At 38.3% G+C, this 14,240-nt stretch overlaps 1 protein-coding gene across 38 annotated transcripts in view; it reads left to right on the forward strand.

Moving 5' to 3' along the window:
• The window catches only part of RBFOX1 (RNA binding fox-1 homolog 1), a 1,274,017-nt gene that overhangs the window by 1,018,719 nt on the left and 241,058 nt on the right, over window positions 1-14,240 (forward strand). For 6 of the 38 annotated variants that reach the window (XM_057406627.1, XM_057406638.1, XM_057406622.1 and 3 more), the window contains 2 exons: window positions 3,391-3,545; window positions 7,229-7,449. The exons of 31 other annotated variants lie outside the window; for them this stretch is intronic. In XM_057406627.1, the coding sequence (XP_057262610.1) occupies window positions 7,363-7,449 (87 nt within the window). In that variant the 5' untranslated portion in view covers window positions 3,391-3,545; window positions 7,229-7,362. Of the gene's footprint in view, window positions 1-3,390; window positions 3,546-7,228; window positions 7,450-14,240 lie in introns of those variants that run through there. One more of the 38 variants, XM_057406624.1, reaches the window with a different exon arrangement.

A 14,240-nucleotide genomic window follows, 5' to 3' on the forward strand; every position in this document is an offset into this window, starting at 1 on the left:
TAGGTAGTGATCTCCCTGTACCAGACACAGTTCTTTTCAAAAGAAATTTATGTAGTCTAAGTGGATATGAACATACTGTTGACTTGCAGAGGATCAGGGATATTGGTCATCATGCTACTTGGCAGTCAGTTCATCCCCCAGTCAAAATTTTCATGTGGTATTCTGGCAAAAGGAGGTTTTATGGGCTGAAAAAAACCCTTTCATTAAATGTTTATAGTAAGTCTTACCTGGCATCAGGAAATCATGGGAGAAAGCACTGATGTCATTTTGAGTGTGGTTAGGAAGTGAAGGGGTATATATTTATATTCAAGGCAATGTAAAGAAACTATCAATCTTTCAGTTGTTCACAGTAGTAGTTTGGGTAGGAATAGGCTGAAGTGAGCACTTGAAGGTGTTGACAGGTATCGTATAGTTGCTGAGGTAGTAAAAGGATGTGTTGTGGGGCCAGGCAAGGAAAGGAGAAGTGGTCTTTGTGCAAGCGTTCCAAAGGAAATGTGAAGTAAACATGCCATTCTTTAGCCAGTGAGATACTACAGCAGTGGGTGAATCAGTGCACAGTAGTGACAACTAATCAACTTTGGTTAGTCAAACCAAAGAAAGAGGAATGGCCATGTATTTGGAGAACAACATTTGTCAAGATACTGCACTTCAAGTAATGTAAGACCAACTGGCCTATAATGTGAAAGCCTGGATTTTTCTAGGCCTACAAATTTTTTCCCAAATATGCTCCCTGTGTTTTTTGTGTGAGGTGATTCTGAAGCTTTTCTAGTCAGCAGCATTGTAATTACTTATCTTTACCTTTGAAATGTCTAAATTTGCCACCATTAGGTATTTGAAAGAAAAAGGCTAGAAAGTCAAACTTTAGTGGAACTGAATCACTGTTAAGTTTCTGGTTGAAACAATCAGCTAGCTTCATCTTGAACTGCAGTTAGTTTTTAATTGGCTCCTAAGAGCTAATGTAATTTTCAGACAGAAATTTTAAGTTCAGAAGAAAAATATGTTAATACCAAATGTGTAGTATCCCACAAGAGTTTCACAAGCTTGAAAAAGATGGCTTCTCCCAGTTGTAAGCAGTTTCTAATCTTGCTATATGCTAGAATAAACTGAGACACTTAATAAAGTGTACAAACTCTTACAACATCCACCATACTGATATATATATATGATATATGATATGTGATATTTTCTACTTTTAAAGTCATTAAGATATCCATGTTGTATTTTGGTTCTGCTGTTAAGTAGAACAGAGGTTGGCTGGGAAATTGATGCTTGGCATAAACAGCTCCTACATGTACTTAAAGCTTTACTTACAAGAGTGAAATAGATTCAGCAGCTGAGGACAGGGGTCAAGTCTGGATAGCGCTTCAGGTGACCTTGAAAAGCCTTTGGTCCCAAATTGTTTTGCTGAAAGGTGGAAATAGTCTTTGGAAGATACTCTTTTGGAAGTGTAATAGTTATAAAAGTGGCAGCAGTCACGGTAGGGAGGGTGGGGGAAGACATGTAGGACAGCTTTCTCTGCGTACTGGTATTTCATTTAACGCCTCAGGCAGTGATAATCAATGACAGCTCCTTCTCCTTTGGAGCATGTGTGGTACTGATCTGGTAATACCTCTTTAGGGACAACAATGTGAAGTAATTGTGAATGGTGGAAACTACCAGGAGGCTTGGAAACTGCTTTATCCTCTCAGTTCTGGATTTTCCTTTACAGAAAACCACTGAGAAATCTGAAAGAGAAAATGGAGAACATTTGGAGAATAGGAAAGGTGGCCAGAAAATGGGAGACTTGAAAAAGAGCTTGAAGGGATCAAATATGATATAGCATAAACCATGAAGAGGGTGCCAAAGTGGTCCCTGAATTATTTATGATGGGGGAGATGAGAAAGTTGGGCCAGGAAGGAAGTAGAAATTATTTGAAGTTTGTTGGTATTGTATAGCTCTTGGAGGAACTGTTGTTTGTGGTGTTTTGAACTAGTTTTACGCATTAGGAAGAAGTAATTATTTGGCAGAAGGATGCTCCAAATAGATTACTTTCGCCAGGATCCAGTTAGAGCATACATCACTGATTGCTGATGACTGCATTGCAGGGATCTGCCTTCTCCAGGCAGCGTGTCCATAGAAAACTAGGCATCTGCTTTTGCCTGGGGGAATATTTTGATCATTCTCAAATATGCCATTTAGGCATTGTATGTAGTTGAGGTCAAAACCTTGATTTGTCTTACATAATTTTTAATTGTCTCTTTCAACCTGAACGTGTAGCCCAGTTTTCAGGCGTCTTTCTGGCTGGCTTCCTATATACATCTGTACAGTACAGCTGTCTCCAGTTTCTTCCCATTTCAAATTACTTTTTAGCAAGTCCTTAGTAAAATCACTAGCACTACTGTCAGTAGCTTCAGTTCTGTGCTGAAACATGAGATGATGGTGTTAGACTGCTGGGACTGAAATAATTCCGTATTTTGTGACCGTCTATTGCTATCTTAGCTTGCTTTAACCTATGCTGTTCACCTTCAAAACCTGCTTTTCATAAGTAATGCCTGCCTTTCAGCAAAATTCTGCAGAAATGAAACAAGTAAGATTGTATATTTTATGTTTATATATATTTTATATATAAAATTAGCATTCATCTATTTTCATGTTATTTTCTCCTGTTTTCTGTTTTTAGAATCAGTTTTCAGTTTCAGAAAATCCTTAAATTTTTTTAATTAAAACACATAAACCCCCAAGCAAAACAACAGACCAAAAAAACCCAGGGTTTGGAAACAGGTAGCCGAAAGAAACATGTCCTCTATTAGCATACTGAAAATGCCTTAGCATGTCATTTTTTCTAACAGCATTATAATTTTCTAGAATGTAATGCAAGTGAAAGCTGTAGAGTTGTTTAAAATAGATGAGCTCCCCTTTTCCACCCACCTACACACTCAACTTTTTGCAGGGAGTAAGAATCCTGGAGTAGGCAGGAAGTAAGGACTGTCACCATCAGTGGCTTCAGACAGCCGATTGATGTGCATGGTACTGACCATTCTGGCTTTGTCCTAGCAAAACCACGTAGGCCCCTGCTTAACCTAAATCATGCTAGAGGTCCTGCTAACGTGAAACAGAATGATTAGCATATTTAATACTCTTTTGGCTTATTCTCTGAGTCCTCAGTACTCTTCATGGTCAAATTTCTTGTATTTAGTACATTCTTGCAGAGCAGGACTGACTATTAATGCTAACTAATGGTGAAGTGTAAAACTTAAGACCAATTTCTTTTTTGTGTGGCTGGGAGGGAGAGCAAATATATTGGTATAAACTGGTGAAGCTGATGTAGTTGCATTGGCGTAAGTTCAGAATTTGGCATGGGGTGGAGATGCAAGTAAAGCTGTATTGTACTTCTGTGGTTTTGATTCACAGAGGTTTGTGCGAACTTAGGTAGCTGGTGCACACATGGGACATCATCAAAGAGCCCAACCAGAAAGTCAGAGCTTGGATTTGGAGTGCCATACACCTATACATTTAGAAGCATGTTGTTATAGTGAGGCGAGCAAAGCATCTTTTCATTAAAACAGGTAACTACAGTTTACTTTCAAAGTTTACTTTTATATATTACAATCCGCAATGTAGTAAATGTAGATGATTTTTAGAGATTTGGTATTTTCATTATTCTTCAATGTTTATACTGCTTGCAAAGACTGGAAGGGTCTTCCTGTAACTTGCTGAGTTCACCCTATCACTACTACTGGCATAACAAAATATTTTTTTTATAAGCTAGCCTTTATTTAACTTGAGAGACTGTTCTAGACCCTCACTTAGCCAACACCAAAGTACTTAAAAAGAAATAACTTGGAGAAAAAATTTAGTCTAAATCTGTTCTTAACTAGTTTTTCCTTAATTTTTAGTGTGCCAGGATTGTCTAGGTTAAACAGTCTCTTCCTCCTACTGTTTTCTTCCCTTTTCACAGATTGTTTTGCTAGGATAAACAAATCAAATTTTCTTAGGTTCCTGTTACAACGTAGCAGCTGCATTCCCCTGAACAACACAAAAATTACTTTCTTTACAGCTCTTGTAGTTGAATTTGACCTGTGATTTTTTTGCCCCTTTTTTTTTTTTTTTTTTTTTTTTTTATTGTTATTAAGACAGCTGTATGCTACTGGAAGTATCTCTAAGAAGTTAAGAAATTAATTGAGAAATAAACCTGATAATTTGCCTTTTTCTATTTGTATCACATTAGGAGCTCAATTTCCTTAAACAGATGCAGTGAATTCCTGCTTTTCTTCTGAGTTTAGAGCTGAAGTTTCTGTTATTAGAAGCAGAAAGAAGAAAGTTATTAGAAACATTAGAACTTATGTTTTGTATTACTGAATTTTACCTATTGCTGTTAACACAGTCCTTAAAGTTGAGCAATTCTTTCTATAGAATATTCTTATCCTTGTCAGTTTTGACAGTACCTTCCAGTTTTATTTCATAAGGAAAATTCATCAGCATGTTGCCTTGTGCCAAAATAATTAATGAAAACGTTAAACAAAACCTCTCCCAAAACGTATCACAGAAGAGCTTTCCTTGAGCCTGTGCTTCCCTGCACAAAAATTAATTTGTTCCTTAGGTTTTCTAACATTTTATCAAATACATACATGCTGAAACAAAAAAATGGCTGTTTTATAGAGCAATTTGACAGTCCTTATTGTGATAGTTGTCTTACTAGACTCATTAGAACAAAGCTTGCAGAATCCGTTTTATAATCTCCATTCCTAGCTGAAAGAAATCTTTCTTGAAATGCAGCTCTTTTAGACCAAACAGTTAACAATTAAAATTAACTTTTTTCCAAAACAAAATAATACTTTTTAAATTAATTATAATGGCATGTCACTTTCTCATGCATACCTTTTGTTTATCTATTTCTATATGAAAGTAATAACTTGCATTGGAATTTATGAAAATCTTTTGGGAAAACCCATGATTTGTCAGCCTACTATGTGCTTAATTCAACTGCAGGGTTCTGTTCCTTAATAAGAGCAAGAAATGTGATTATTAGTAAGTCAGCATGGTCAGATAAGCAGTGTGAACAGCATTATCACCAACAGAAGTGAATCAGTTCTGTAACAGGAGATGGGTCTGGGTAACCATCACTTTATCATGTGACAGCTGCTGTCGTTTTTGGCAGTCTCTCAGAAGATCATCACAGAGGGTCACAATTCAACATCTAAAGTTAGAAATGGTGTAAGGCTGGTAGTAACGAGGGCCAGCATGCAGCTGCTAAGGTAGACTTCTGAATCGTGCAACATGGCTGCTTTTATACATGAGAATCAATTACTGAAAACCTTTCAAGATAGTCAAAATGCGACATTAAATAATTGAGTATCAGGTCATAGAATCAGAATAGTTAGGATTGGAAAGGACCTTAAGATCATCTAATTCCAACCCCACTACCATGAGCAGGGCATCATGCACTAAACCATGCTGCGCAAGACTTCATCCAACCTGGCCTTAAATACTGCCAGGGATGGAGCATTCACAACTTCCCTGGGCAACCCATTCCAGTACCTCACCACCCTTACAGTAAAGAACTTTTTCCTTATATCTAACCTAAAGTCCCCCTGTTTAAGTTTAAACCTATTACCCCTTATCTTATTACTACAGTCCCTAATGAACAGTCCCTACCCAGCATCCCTATAGCCCCCCTTCAGATACTGGCAGGCTGCTATGAGGTCTCCACAGCCTTCTCTTCTCCAGGCTGAACAGCCCCAACTTTCTCAGCCTGTCTTCATACAGGAGGTGCTCCAGTCACCTGATCATCCTTGTGGCCCTCCTCTGGACTTGTTCCAACAGTTCCATGACCTTTTTATGTTGCGGACACCAGAAGTCTACACAGTCGCCAAGTGTGGTCTCACAAGAGTAGAGGGGCAGGATCACCTCCTTCAACCTGTTGGTCACGCTCCTTTTGATGCAGCCCAGGATATGATTGGCTTTCTGGGCTGTGAGTGCACCCTGAAGCTTACTCATGTTAAGTTTCTTATTGACCAGCACCCCCAAGTCCTCCTCTGCAGGGTTGCTCGGAATGTCTTCTTTGCCCAGCCTGTAGCTGTGCATGGGATTGCCCCAATCCAGGTGTAGAACCTTGCACTTGGCTTTGAACTTCATAAGATTGGCATCAGCCCACCTCACAAGCATGTCAAGGTCCCTCTGGATGGCATCCCTTCCCTGCAGCTTATCAGCTGAACCACACAGCTTGGTGTTGTCTTCAGACTTGCTGAGGGCACATCAAATCTTGTCTGCAATTAGTTATCCAGAAAAGTAATTATGCAACAAAATCAAGTGCTTGAGATTAGTTATATGAAGCACCTTGGTTATTCAAAAGCTGTAGGAGAGGATTTTTTTTTTTTTTTGACTTGTAACATGGAGTTTTAAGCACCTAACTAATTTTTTATTAAATTTAAGAAGTTTTGCTCAATTGTGATTCTTGTCATTACTCATATCTGCAATAGAAGATCCGTTGCACATGAAACAGGTGTTTGACTAAGTTTGTTTTGTGTAAAGTAAAAATGATCAGCTGTAGAGGAGAATGTTTTGCAAGTAGTACATTAAAAAGCTAATCTGTTTTGTTTAGGGGGAAATAGCCTCAATATCATTCTTTCGTCTCTTTTACTAAGAGTGTAAGTTTAATTGGAGAACAGATATGAAATACTCTAAAGGTCAAATTCATTCTTTTTTTAAAAAGTTATGATAAATGTAACAACATAGATGATGTGAAAGGTTAGAAAAGCCATTAAAATATAATTTACACTAATAGAAGTAGTTAGCCTACATTAGTCAGCTCGGATATTCAAAGTAAGAAAGAAAATTAATAAATAAAAAGGTATATGTATCCAATGTAACAGACTTTAAGTTTAAACTCTCACATTAATTGTTTTTAACAGCTTTTAGATACCATGAAACATTTATTTATGCAATCATGATAAGCCTGATTATTTGTAACTGGCTTCTAATATTAACTGTTGTCATGTTTATGCTAGAATAATAGGAAAATTAATTCTAATCTGTAGATCTGTACAGAGTTTAATCTGTATGTATATAATATTTAAAAATCTGAAGTGATAAAGGGTAGTTGATTAGTCATGTTACTTAAGCTGGTCCCAAAATAGCAGCTTCCTTTTTTGGTACAGTTAGGTTTGCAGCTGTTGTCTCTATCTGTTGTCTCTGAAGAAAATTTTAACATTAAGAGTTGCTGACGTCAATTTTTTTCTTTTTTTTACAGCTGATGTGGGCTTTGCCCCTGACAGAAGTTATTTGGTTCTAGCTCTGAGTTTGGAAGAAGTTGGTATATAGATTTTCCCCTAACTTTCAATTGATGTGTTTAGCTTTAGTGGGAGTAATACTATCACTTAAACCATGTTGTCGTCTCAAGGAGTTTTGCTACATCCATATGGAGTGCCAATGATTCTGCCGGCAGCACCATACTTCGCTGGACTTGTTCAGGTAATGCAAGGCCGCTTCCAACAAGCAACTTAACTCTAGTGCACTTAGAGTAATAATTGGAATTTTTATGGTTGAGAAAGCAAACACTTTTAATACAGGCAAAAGCTCTCATGTAGTCAGTGAGAAGACAGTAGGAAATCAAAAAGATGGATCACCCTAATCTGTGTATTGACATCTCTCATGGCTGAATAAATGGTGTAGTTGAGCTATATTTGCTTGTATTGATTTGTCTGCTGTTTAACATTCATGCCTTTGCTTCATGAGGTTGACCACAGGGCAGAGGATTTGCTATCCATTCTAGGTTTCTGAGGGAGTCAGCATTCCCACGGCAGGTCATAAGACAAAGTAACTTACCATTTTGTGTTTAGGTTAAGTGTTTTAGCATAGCAAATATGAATAGTGTTAAATATGCATTAATTCATATGTTACACCTCACACTGAATAAAAAAGGGTTTGTGTTTTTGCATGTATAGAAATTTATCACCTTCACAGAATATTTATGCACATCATATGAATTCTTTTGATCCCTGAAAGTGTAAGACCTTGCTTCAGGGCAAGAGTTCTGTATTTTAGAAGTTAACTGGCAATTACTAGATTTAGTTGATGTTCTGTTGTCCGGTTTTGATTTTATTTTTATCAGTAAGTGGTACTACTGAATTACCTGCTGCTAGACTTCAGGTTTTGAATAGATCGTGTAGATGCTAATTAAGCAAAAAGTATTATGTTATTTACAATGTTAGAAGACATTAAGAAAGAATTCAAGTCCCATTTCCAAACATTGACAAAACTTAAAAAATGGTGTACCCTATAAATGGCAGTAGTTACATATTGTGCATGAACAGGGATGAGACATGTGCACCCGTATTACAGCATTTCTGTGTCATGCTAGTGATCGGTCAGATTAAGGGTGAAGGAGAGGCAAATTTTCATTATACTCCCTTACTACAACAGTTAGCTGGCATAGAGGGGCAATCACAGCACGAATACAGGGTTTTTTCCCATATAGGTCCCTTCAGTAATTGAAGACTTCACTTTAGGCTTAATATTAGACACAGATGTCTAAAATAGAAATATAGCATTGCACAGTGGCCATTATCAAATATCAAAAAAGCATCTTCTGGGATATGAAAGCTGGTGCTGCTTTTTTATGCAGTGAGACACAGCAGCACACTTGAACACATCAAGCAGGCCTTCATATCCATTAGAATTTGGGGGTGAAGGTCGAATGCTGGATCTCAGTCAGACCCTGTGCCATCCTGTCCAATAAATAATTACAAGCAAATCGTGCCTTTCACTCCATGCTGATTGATGTTGAAATTGCTTTTGAAAGTTCTCATAAGTTCCTGTTATAGATTAAGTGCCGGTGTAGGAAAAATAACTGCACCCAACTGTAATGGGTGAATGTAATCAGGTTTAATGGACTCGAGAGCTTGTTGGGAATTAAATAACTATTGATTTGTTGGAAAGTTGCTGTCATTACAAAATGCCACTCTGGATGCATTATCCAAGCAGATAGATTAGAAGAAAGGCCCCTTTGAAAATTCAGGGTGCCTTATTTCAATCTTTTTTTCTTTTCTTTCATTAGAAAGATATATCTAGGCCTATGCTACTCCATTAGCATAGGTCTGAAATAGTCAAGCAATCAGAATTGTTCTACAAAAAAAAGGTATGTTTGTAGGTACAGCTGAATAGTGTTCTTTATATGGATACTTCTCTAGACTCTTCCTCTCCCTAATATCATACCTGAAAACTGCATTTTGGAAGCAAAAGATTTGAATTACTGTCTTAGTGGATGAACTAGAACATTAAATGGCTTAACCACTTTCTCACCCCAAGTTTTTATGTGCGTTCGCAGTATCTATAGTCAGCTTATGGTACTAGAATGCTTATTTTTTGTCTCTTAGAGTAGACCTTAGTATCCAAAATAAAAAATTCAAAGGGCACATGGTAGGCCTATTTATATCATCCTCTTGTAAGCAGTAATTACATAATATTCAGAACTTTAATGGAAATTTTCTTCAAACATATGCTTTGATAAACTGATTATGCAAATGTTTTTGCTGGGTTGCAGGTTGAGAGCCACAACCCTGAAGTATTTTCGAATACAAGGCAGTTTTAATATTTTAAGAGACTTACAAGATTGCAATTTATTTGCATGGATTTCTGCAGAAAGGAGATGTATTTCTGATTAGGGATTCCCCATGATTTCCAATTGGATTTACACCAAGATTGCATATAAGAACAGCGTAGAATACTGCGCAGGGATGTGGAGAACTTTTTTTGTTTTTTTCCATGTTTTGTGTTTCATGGTTGAGCAGGAGAGAGCTCAGGTCTCTCTGGAGGACTGCTTGTCTTCAGGGGTTCTGCACCTTCAAGTACTGTGTGTGATTTTACTTTATTCTGTGTATGTGCAGCCTCTCCTCCTAAATCCATCAGTGAACTCTATCTTACCTCCTTGTCTTGCTTTTGTCACACCTGCTTGTTACAGAGTACTAGAATGTGTGAAACTTAGAACACACAAAAAAGGGCATGTACTGTGGATACATCTCTAGAAATACTTTCGATAAACAGCTATGTGTGTTTTCCAGTTGGCTGTATTACTAAGATATGTATTCCTTTTCCTGAGATCATACGTGTCATGGTTTAAGCCCAGGAGGTAACTCAGAACCACACAGCTGCTCGCTCACTCCCTGCTTTCCCACCCCCAATTCCCTCTTACCCTTCTACCCCTGCTGACCCTCCCCCCACCCCCCCGGGCCAGCAACTAAGGTATAACACAGATCACTGCTGCTGCCACCAATAACAATGATGATAAGGGAAATAACAAGGGGAGAGAATATAAAACTAAGAAGGGAAAAGGAAAAGAAAACAATAAACACAAGTGATGCACAATACAATTGCTCACCACCTGCCAACCAATACCCAGCCAGACCCAAGCAGTGATCTGGGCCTTCCAAGTAATTTCCCCTAGTTTATATACTGGCCATGATGTGCTGTGGTATGGAATACCCCTTTGGCTACTTTGGGGCAGGTGTCCTGTCTCTGCTTCCTCCCAGCTTCCTATGCCCCTCCTTACTGGCAGAGCATGAGACTGAAAAAGTCCTTAATGGGAGTAAATACTACTTAGCAACAACTGAAAACATTGGTGTGTCATCAGCATTGTTCTTGGGGTAAAGTTGAAACCACAGCACTACATCAGCTACTGAGAATGAGCAAAATGACTGCTACAGCTGAACCCTGGACAATACATTTCAGAGAGATTATGAAAAATGGAATGCATGTGTTCCTGAAGAGAGAAGAGGTAGTTGTTCAGAGTTACAGATACGTCAAAATGTATCAAATTATATTCAGTATGTTTGGAAACTTAGTTTTATTTTCCAATAAATAAATACACCTTCAAGAAACTTCGTAGAATGATGGCATTATTATTGCCTATGATTTCTTAACACATTTTTGATGAGAAAAATAAAATAACTGCTCCCTTCTTCCTTCTGGGTGAAACTGTAGGAGGAAAAGATCACATGAAAGTACAAATGATGCATAAATAGCATTTATGCTTCATGTGGGTGAAGACATGTTTTCTGACTTCGCACAAAAGATGTGCTGGTGGCTTAGCAGGCTGTCACAATTATGCTGCCATGAGGACCAAGGCAGGTACTGCAGTCCAGCAACCACATGTGCTGCGTGCAGCAAGGCCTCCTTTGTGGGCAGCAAGGCTTCCTGGGTGTCAAAACCATCATGCTGTTTCTTCTGGCAGGTGAGTTAAGAAAAATGTCATAGAGCATTAGGTGGTGATCTAGTGAAAGACTTCTTATCCTGCCCTTGGTTCATAGCCCAGTTTTGTCATTTGATTCCCATGAGCAAGCCCTTATGTCCCAGTAAGAAGTTGGTAGGGTGTGACGTGAAAAAAATCCATCTGCAGTGGCCACAGTATGGGACCATTGTCCTGTTGCCCAGAATTGTGGCTGTGTGCTACTACACTGTTTTACACATCTTTACAGTAAACAAGTGAAACGAAGCTCTCTTTATCATTAAAGTGCAGAAACAAGAAAACATTAATATTTCCTAAGAGTAATATGTTTTGTAGAATAATAAGTTAAATGTCTCCATATTAGCTTCGTATTTGTTGGCTTTGAGTGGCTTAGGTATATAAATACTTTGCAATGACTGGATATATGGAGTATAAGGATTATGATAAAATATTTTAAAAACACAAATGCCATATCCATTATCTAGTGCTTGTTGCTGAAGTATTTATCACATGGCTGGTCTACATGGCTCAATTTCCGTTTAGCAGAGAAAGAATAGTTCACATGCATTACTGTGAAAATCATTGAAGTTGAAATTACTTAGACTTTTTGGTAAACTAATGGAAAATTCTAAATAAAGAGATAGTTCTATGTAATACAAAATGAGCTACTTAAATTTCAGAAGTAAAAAGATGGGGTGTGTTTTTTAATTAAAGTATGCTTTTATTTTAGCATGGTCACCAAAAAAGCATCAAGAGTTCCAAGAGTTTAAGCTTATGTTCATTGTTAGGCTTCACCCAGCTAAGTTAAACCCTTTTCTTCTCCTTTCATTTACTGATTTATTTGTATGGTGGAAAAGGGTAGGTAGAAGAAAAGTAGGAAATAGATGGCTGATGATTAACTGTCTTAATAAACTGCTGATTATAACTACATAATTCATGAACTTAAATTCTGTATAATATATATATTTTTAATTATATCTGTGCATCTGATTCTCTTAAACTGGTTAACTACAGTGTTTGACTGACAACTGGAGAAGTGGTAATCTGGAGACAGCTCCATTTTATTTTAAGGCTGAGAGAATTGCCTAGAATATGCTGTGAAAAGTAGTGGTGCAGACTTCTTCACAGTTCCATCTTTACCCGTCTGTAAAATCCTTATTTTAGTGCTGTATTGGGAAGTGCTAGCAGTGAATACATTCAGAACACTTATAGATGCTACTGTGTTAAGCAAATTCATGCTTGCTTCCTGGTAGTCTAGTTTTGGAAAATGTCGTGGATATGTTGTGAGGCCTTACATTAAAAAACCTTTTGTAATTTAGAAATTTTTATTTGAATACTGGATTTTAAATAGAAATGATGAGAGGTTTTAATTCTTCCCGTGTTGCCTGAAGTGGTATAGAGTTATTTTGGTTGTGTTTTAGATTATGATCTAGTGGAAAGAAGTGCATAATTTCTGTTTACATTGCCTGAATTGCCTACTTGAAATGCAGTAAGTAGATGACTTACCTTAGATGCTGATTTATTCTGGCCTGATTGTGGTGCTCTCTCTTAGCAAGGGTTAAGGGTTTCCTATTAGTAGTACTATACTTCCAGTGCTTCATGAGTGGAGGACTAACATGTTTTACTACTGCAATCACTTTTCATCTGCCTGTGTATTTTGTTCTATTCTTGAGTATATCTCAAGTTTCTTCTCTCAGTCAAAGAGTTGCAAAGTTTTCCTCCCTTCTGTATCAAAAGGCCTTTTAAGTGGAGATACAGGGTGATGGTAATGGTGATGGATGTGGTCTGTGTTACTTTGTGTACAAAGATTTTCAGTTATCAGTGTTTAAACCTGTGGAAATCATAGAATCATTTAGTTTGGAAAAGATTTTCAAGATCATCAGGCCCAACTGTTAATGTAGAACTGCTGAGCCATAACTAAACTAGTGTCACTAAGCACCACATCTGCATGTCTTTTTAAATACCTCCAGGGATGGTGACTCTACCGCTTCCCTGAGTAGCCTGTTCCAATGCTTGACAACCCTTCTGGTGAAGAATTTTTCTTAATATCCAACCTAAGCCTCCCCTGGCTCAACTTGAGGCCATTCCTTTTTGTCCTATCACTTGTTACTTGGGAGAAGAGACCAGCAACCTCTCTCCATCCTATTTACAGGTAGTTGTAGAGAGCAGTAAGGTTTCCCTTGAGCCTTATGTTCTCCAGACTAAAGAACCGCAGTTCCCTCAGCCGTTCTTCATCAGATGTGCTCAAGACCCTTCACCAGCTTTGTTGTCCTTCTTCAGACCCACTCCAGCACCTCAGTGTCTGTCTTGTAGTGAGGGCCCAGAACTGAACACAGTACTTGAGGTGCAGTGTCACCAGGGCTCAGTACAGGGGAATGCTCACTGTCCTGGTCCCACTGGCCACACTTTTGCTGATACAGGCCAGGCTGCTGTTGGCTTTCTTGGCCACCTGGGCACAAGCTGGCTCATGTTCAGCACCCCTAGGTCCTTTTTTTGCCAGGCAGCTTTCCAGCCACTCTTCCCAAGCCTGGAGTGTTGCATGGGGTTGTTGTGGCCCAAGTGCAGAACCTTGCACTTTGCCTTGTTAAACCTCATACATTTGGCCACATCCCATCAATCCAGCCATCTAGCCTGTCCATATGGCTCAGTAGAGCCTTCCTATGCTCCAGCAGATCAGCACTTCTGCCCAACTTGGTGTCATCTGCAAACTTACTGATGACTCAATCGTTATTCCAGATCATTAATAAAGATACTAAACAGAGCTGGCCCTAGTACTGAGCTCTGGGGAATGGCTCATGTGACCAGCTTGCAACTGGATTTAACTACATTCACCACCACTCTTGGGATTTGGCCATTTTTTAACCCAGTGAAGAGCACACCTGTGCATGAGCAGCCAGTTTCTCCAGGAGAATGCTGTGGGAAAGATCTCCAACCATCTTAAGACATGTAAACTGCGACCCATGTAACCCAGGGAAGAAAGTGGCTGGCAAAATGCAAATACAGTATCTTAAATATAAAATGAAGGTTACCAGCAGCTGTG

The sequence above is a fragment of the Pezoporus wallicus genome, unplaced genomic scaffold (assembly GCF_028554395.1).
Source record: "Pezoporus wallicus isolate ANWC-B61680 ecotype Strahan unplaced genomic scaffold, APGP_CSIRO_Pwel_v1 contig_6155, whole genome shotgun sequence".
NCBI lineage: Eukaryota > Metazoa > Chordata > Aves > Psittaciformes > Psittacidae > Pezoporus > Pezoporus wallicus.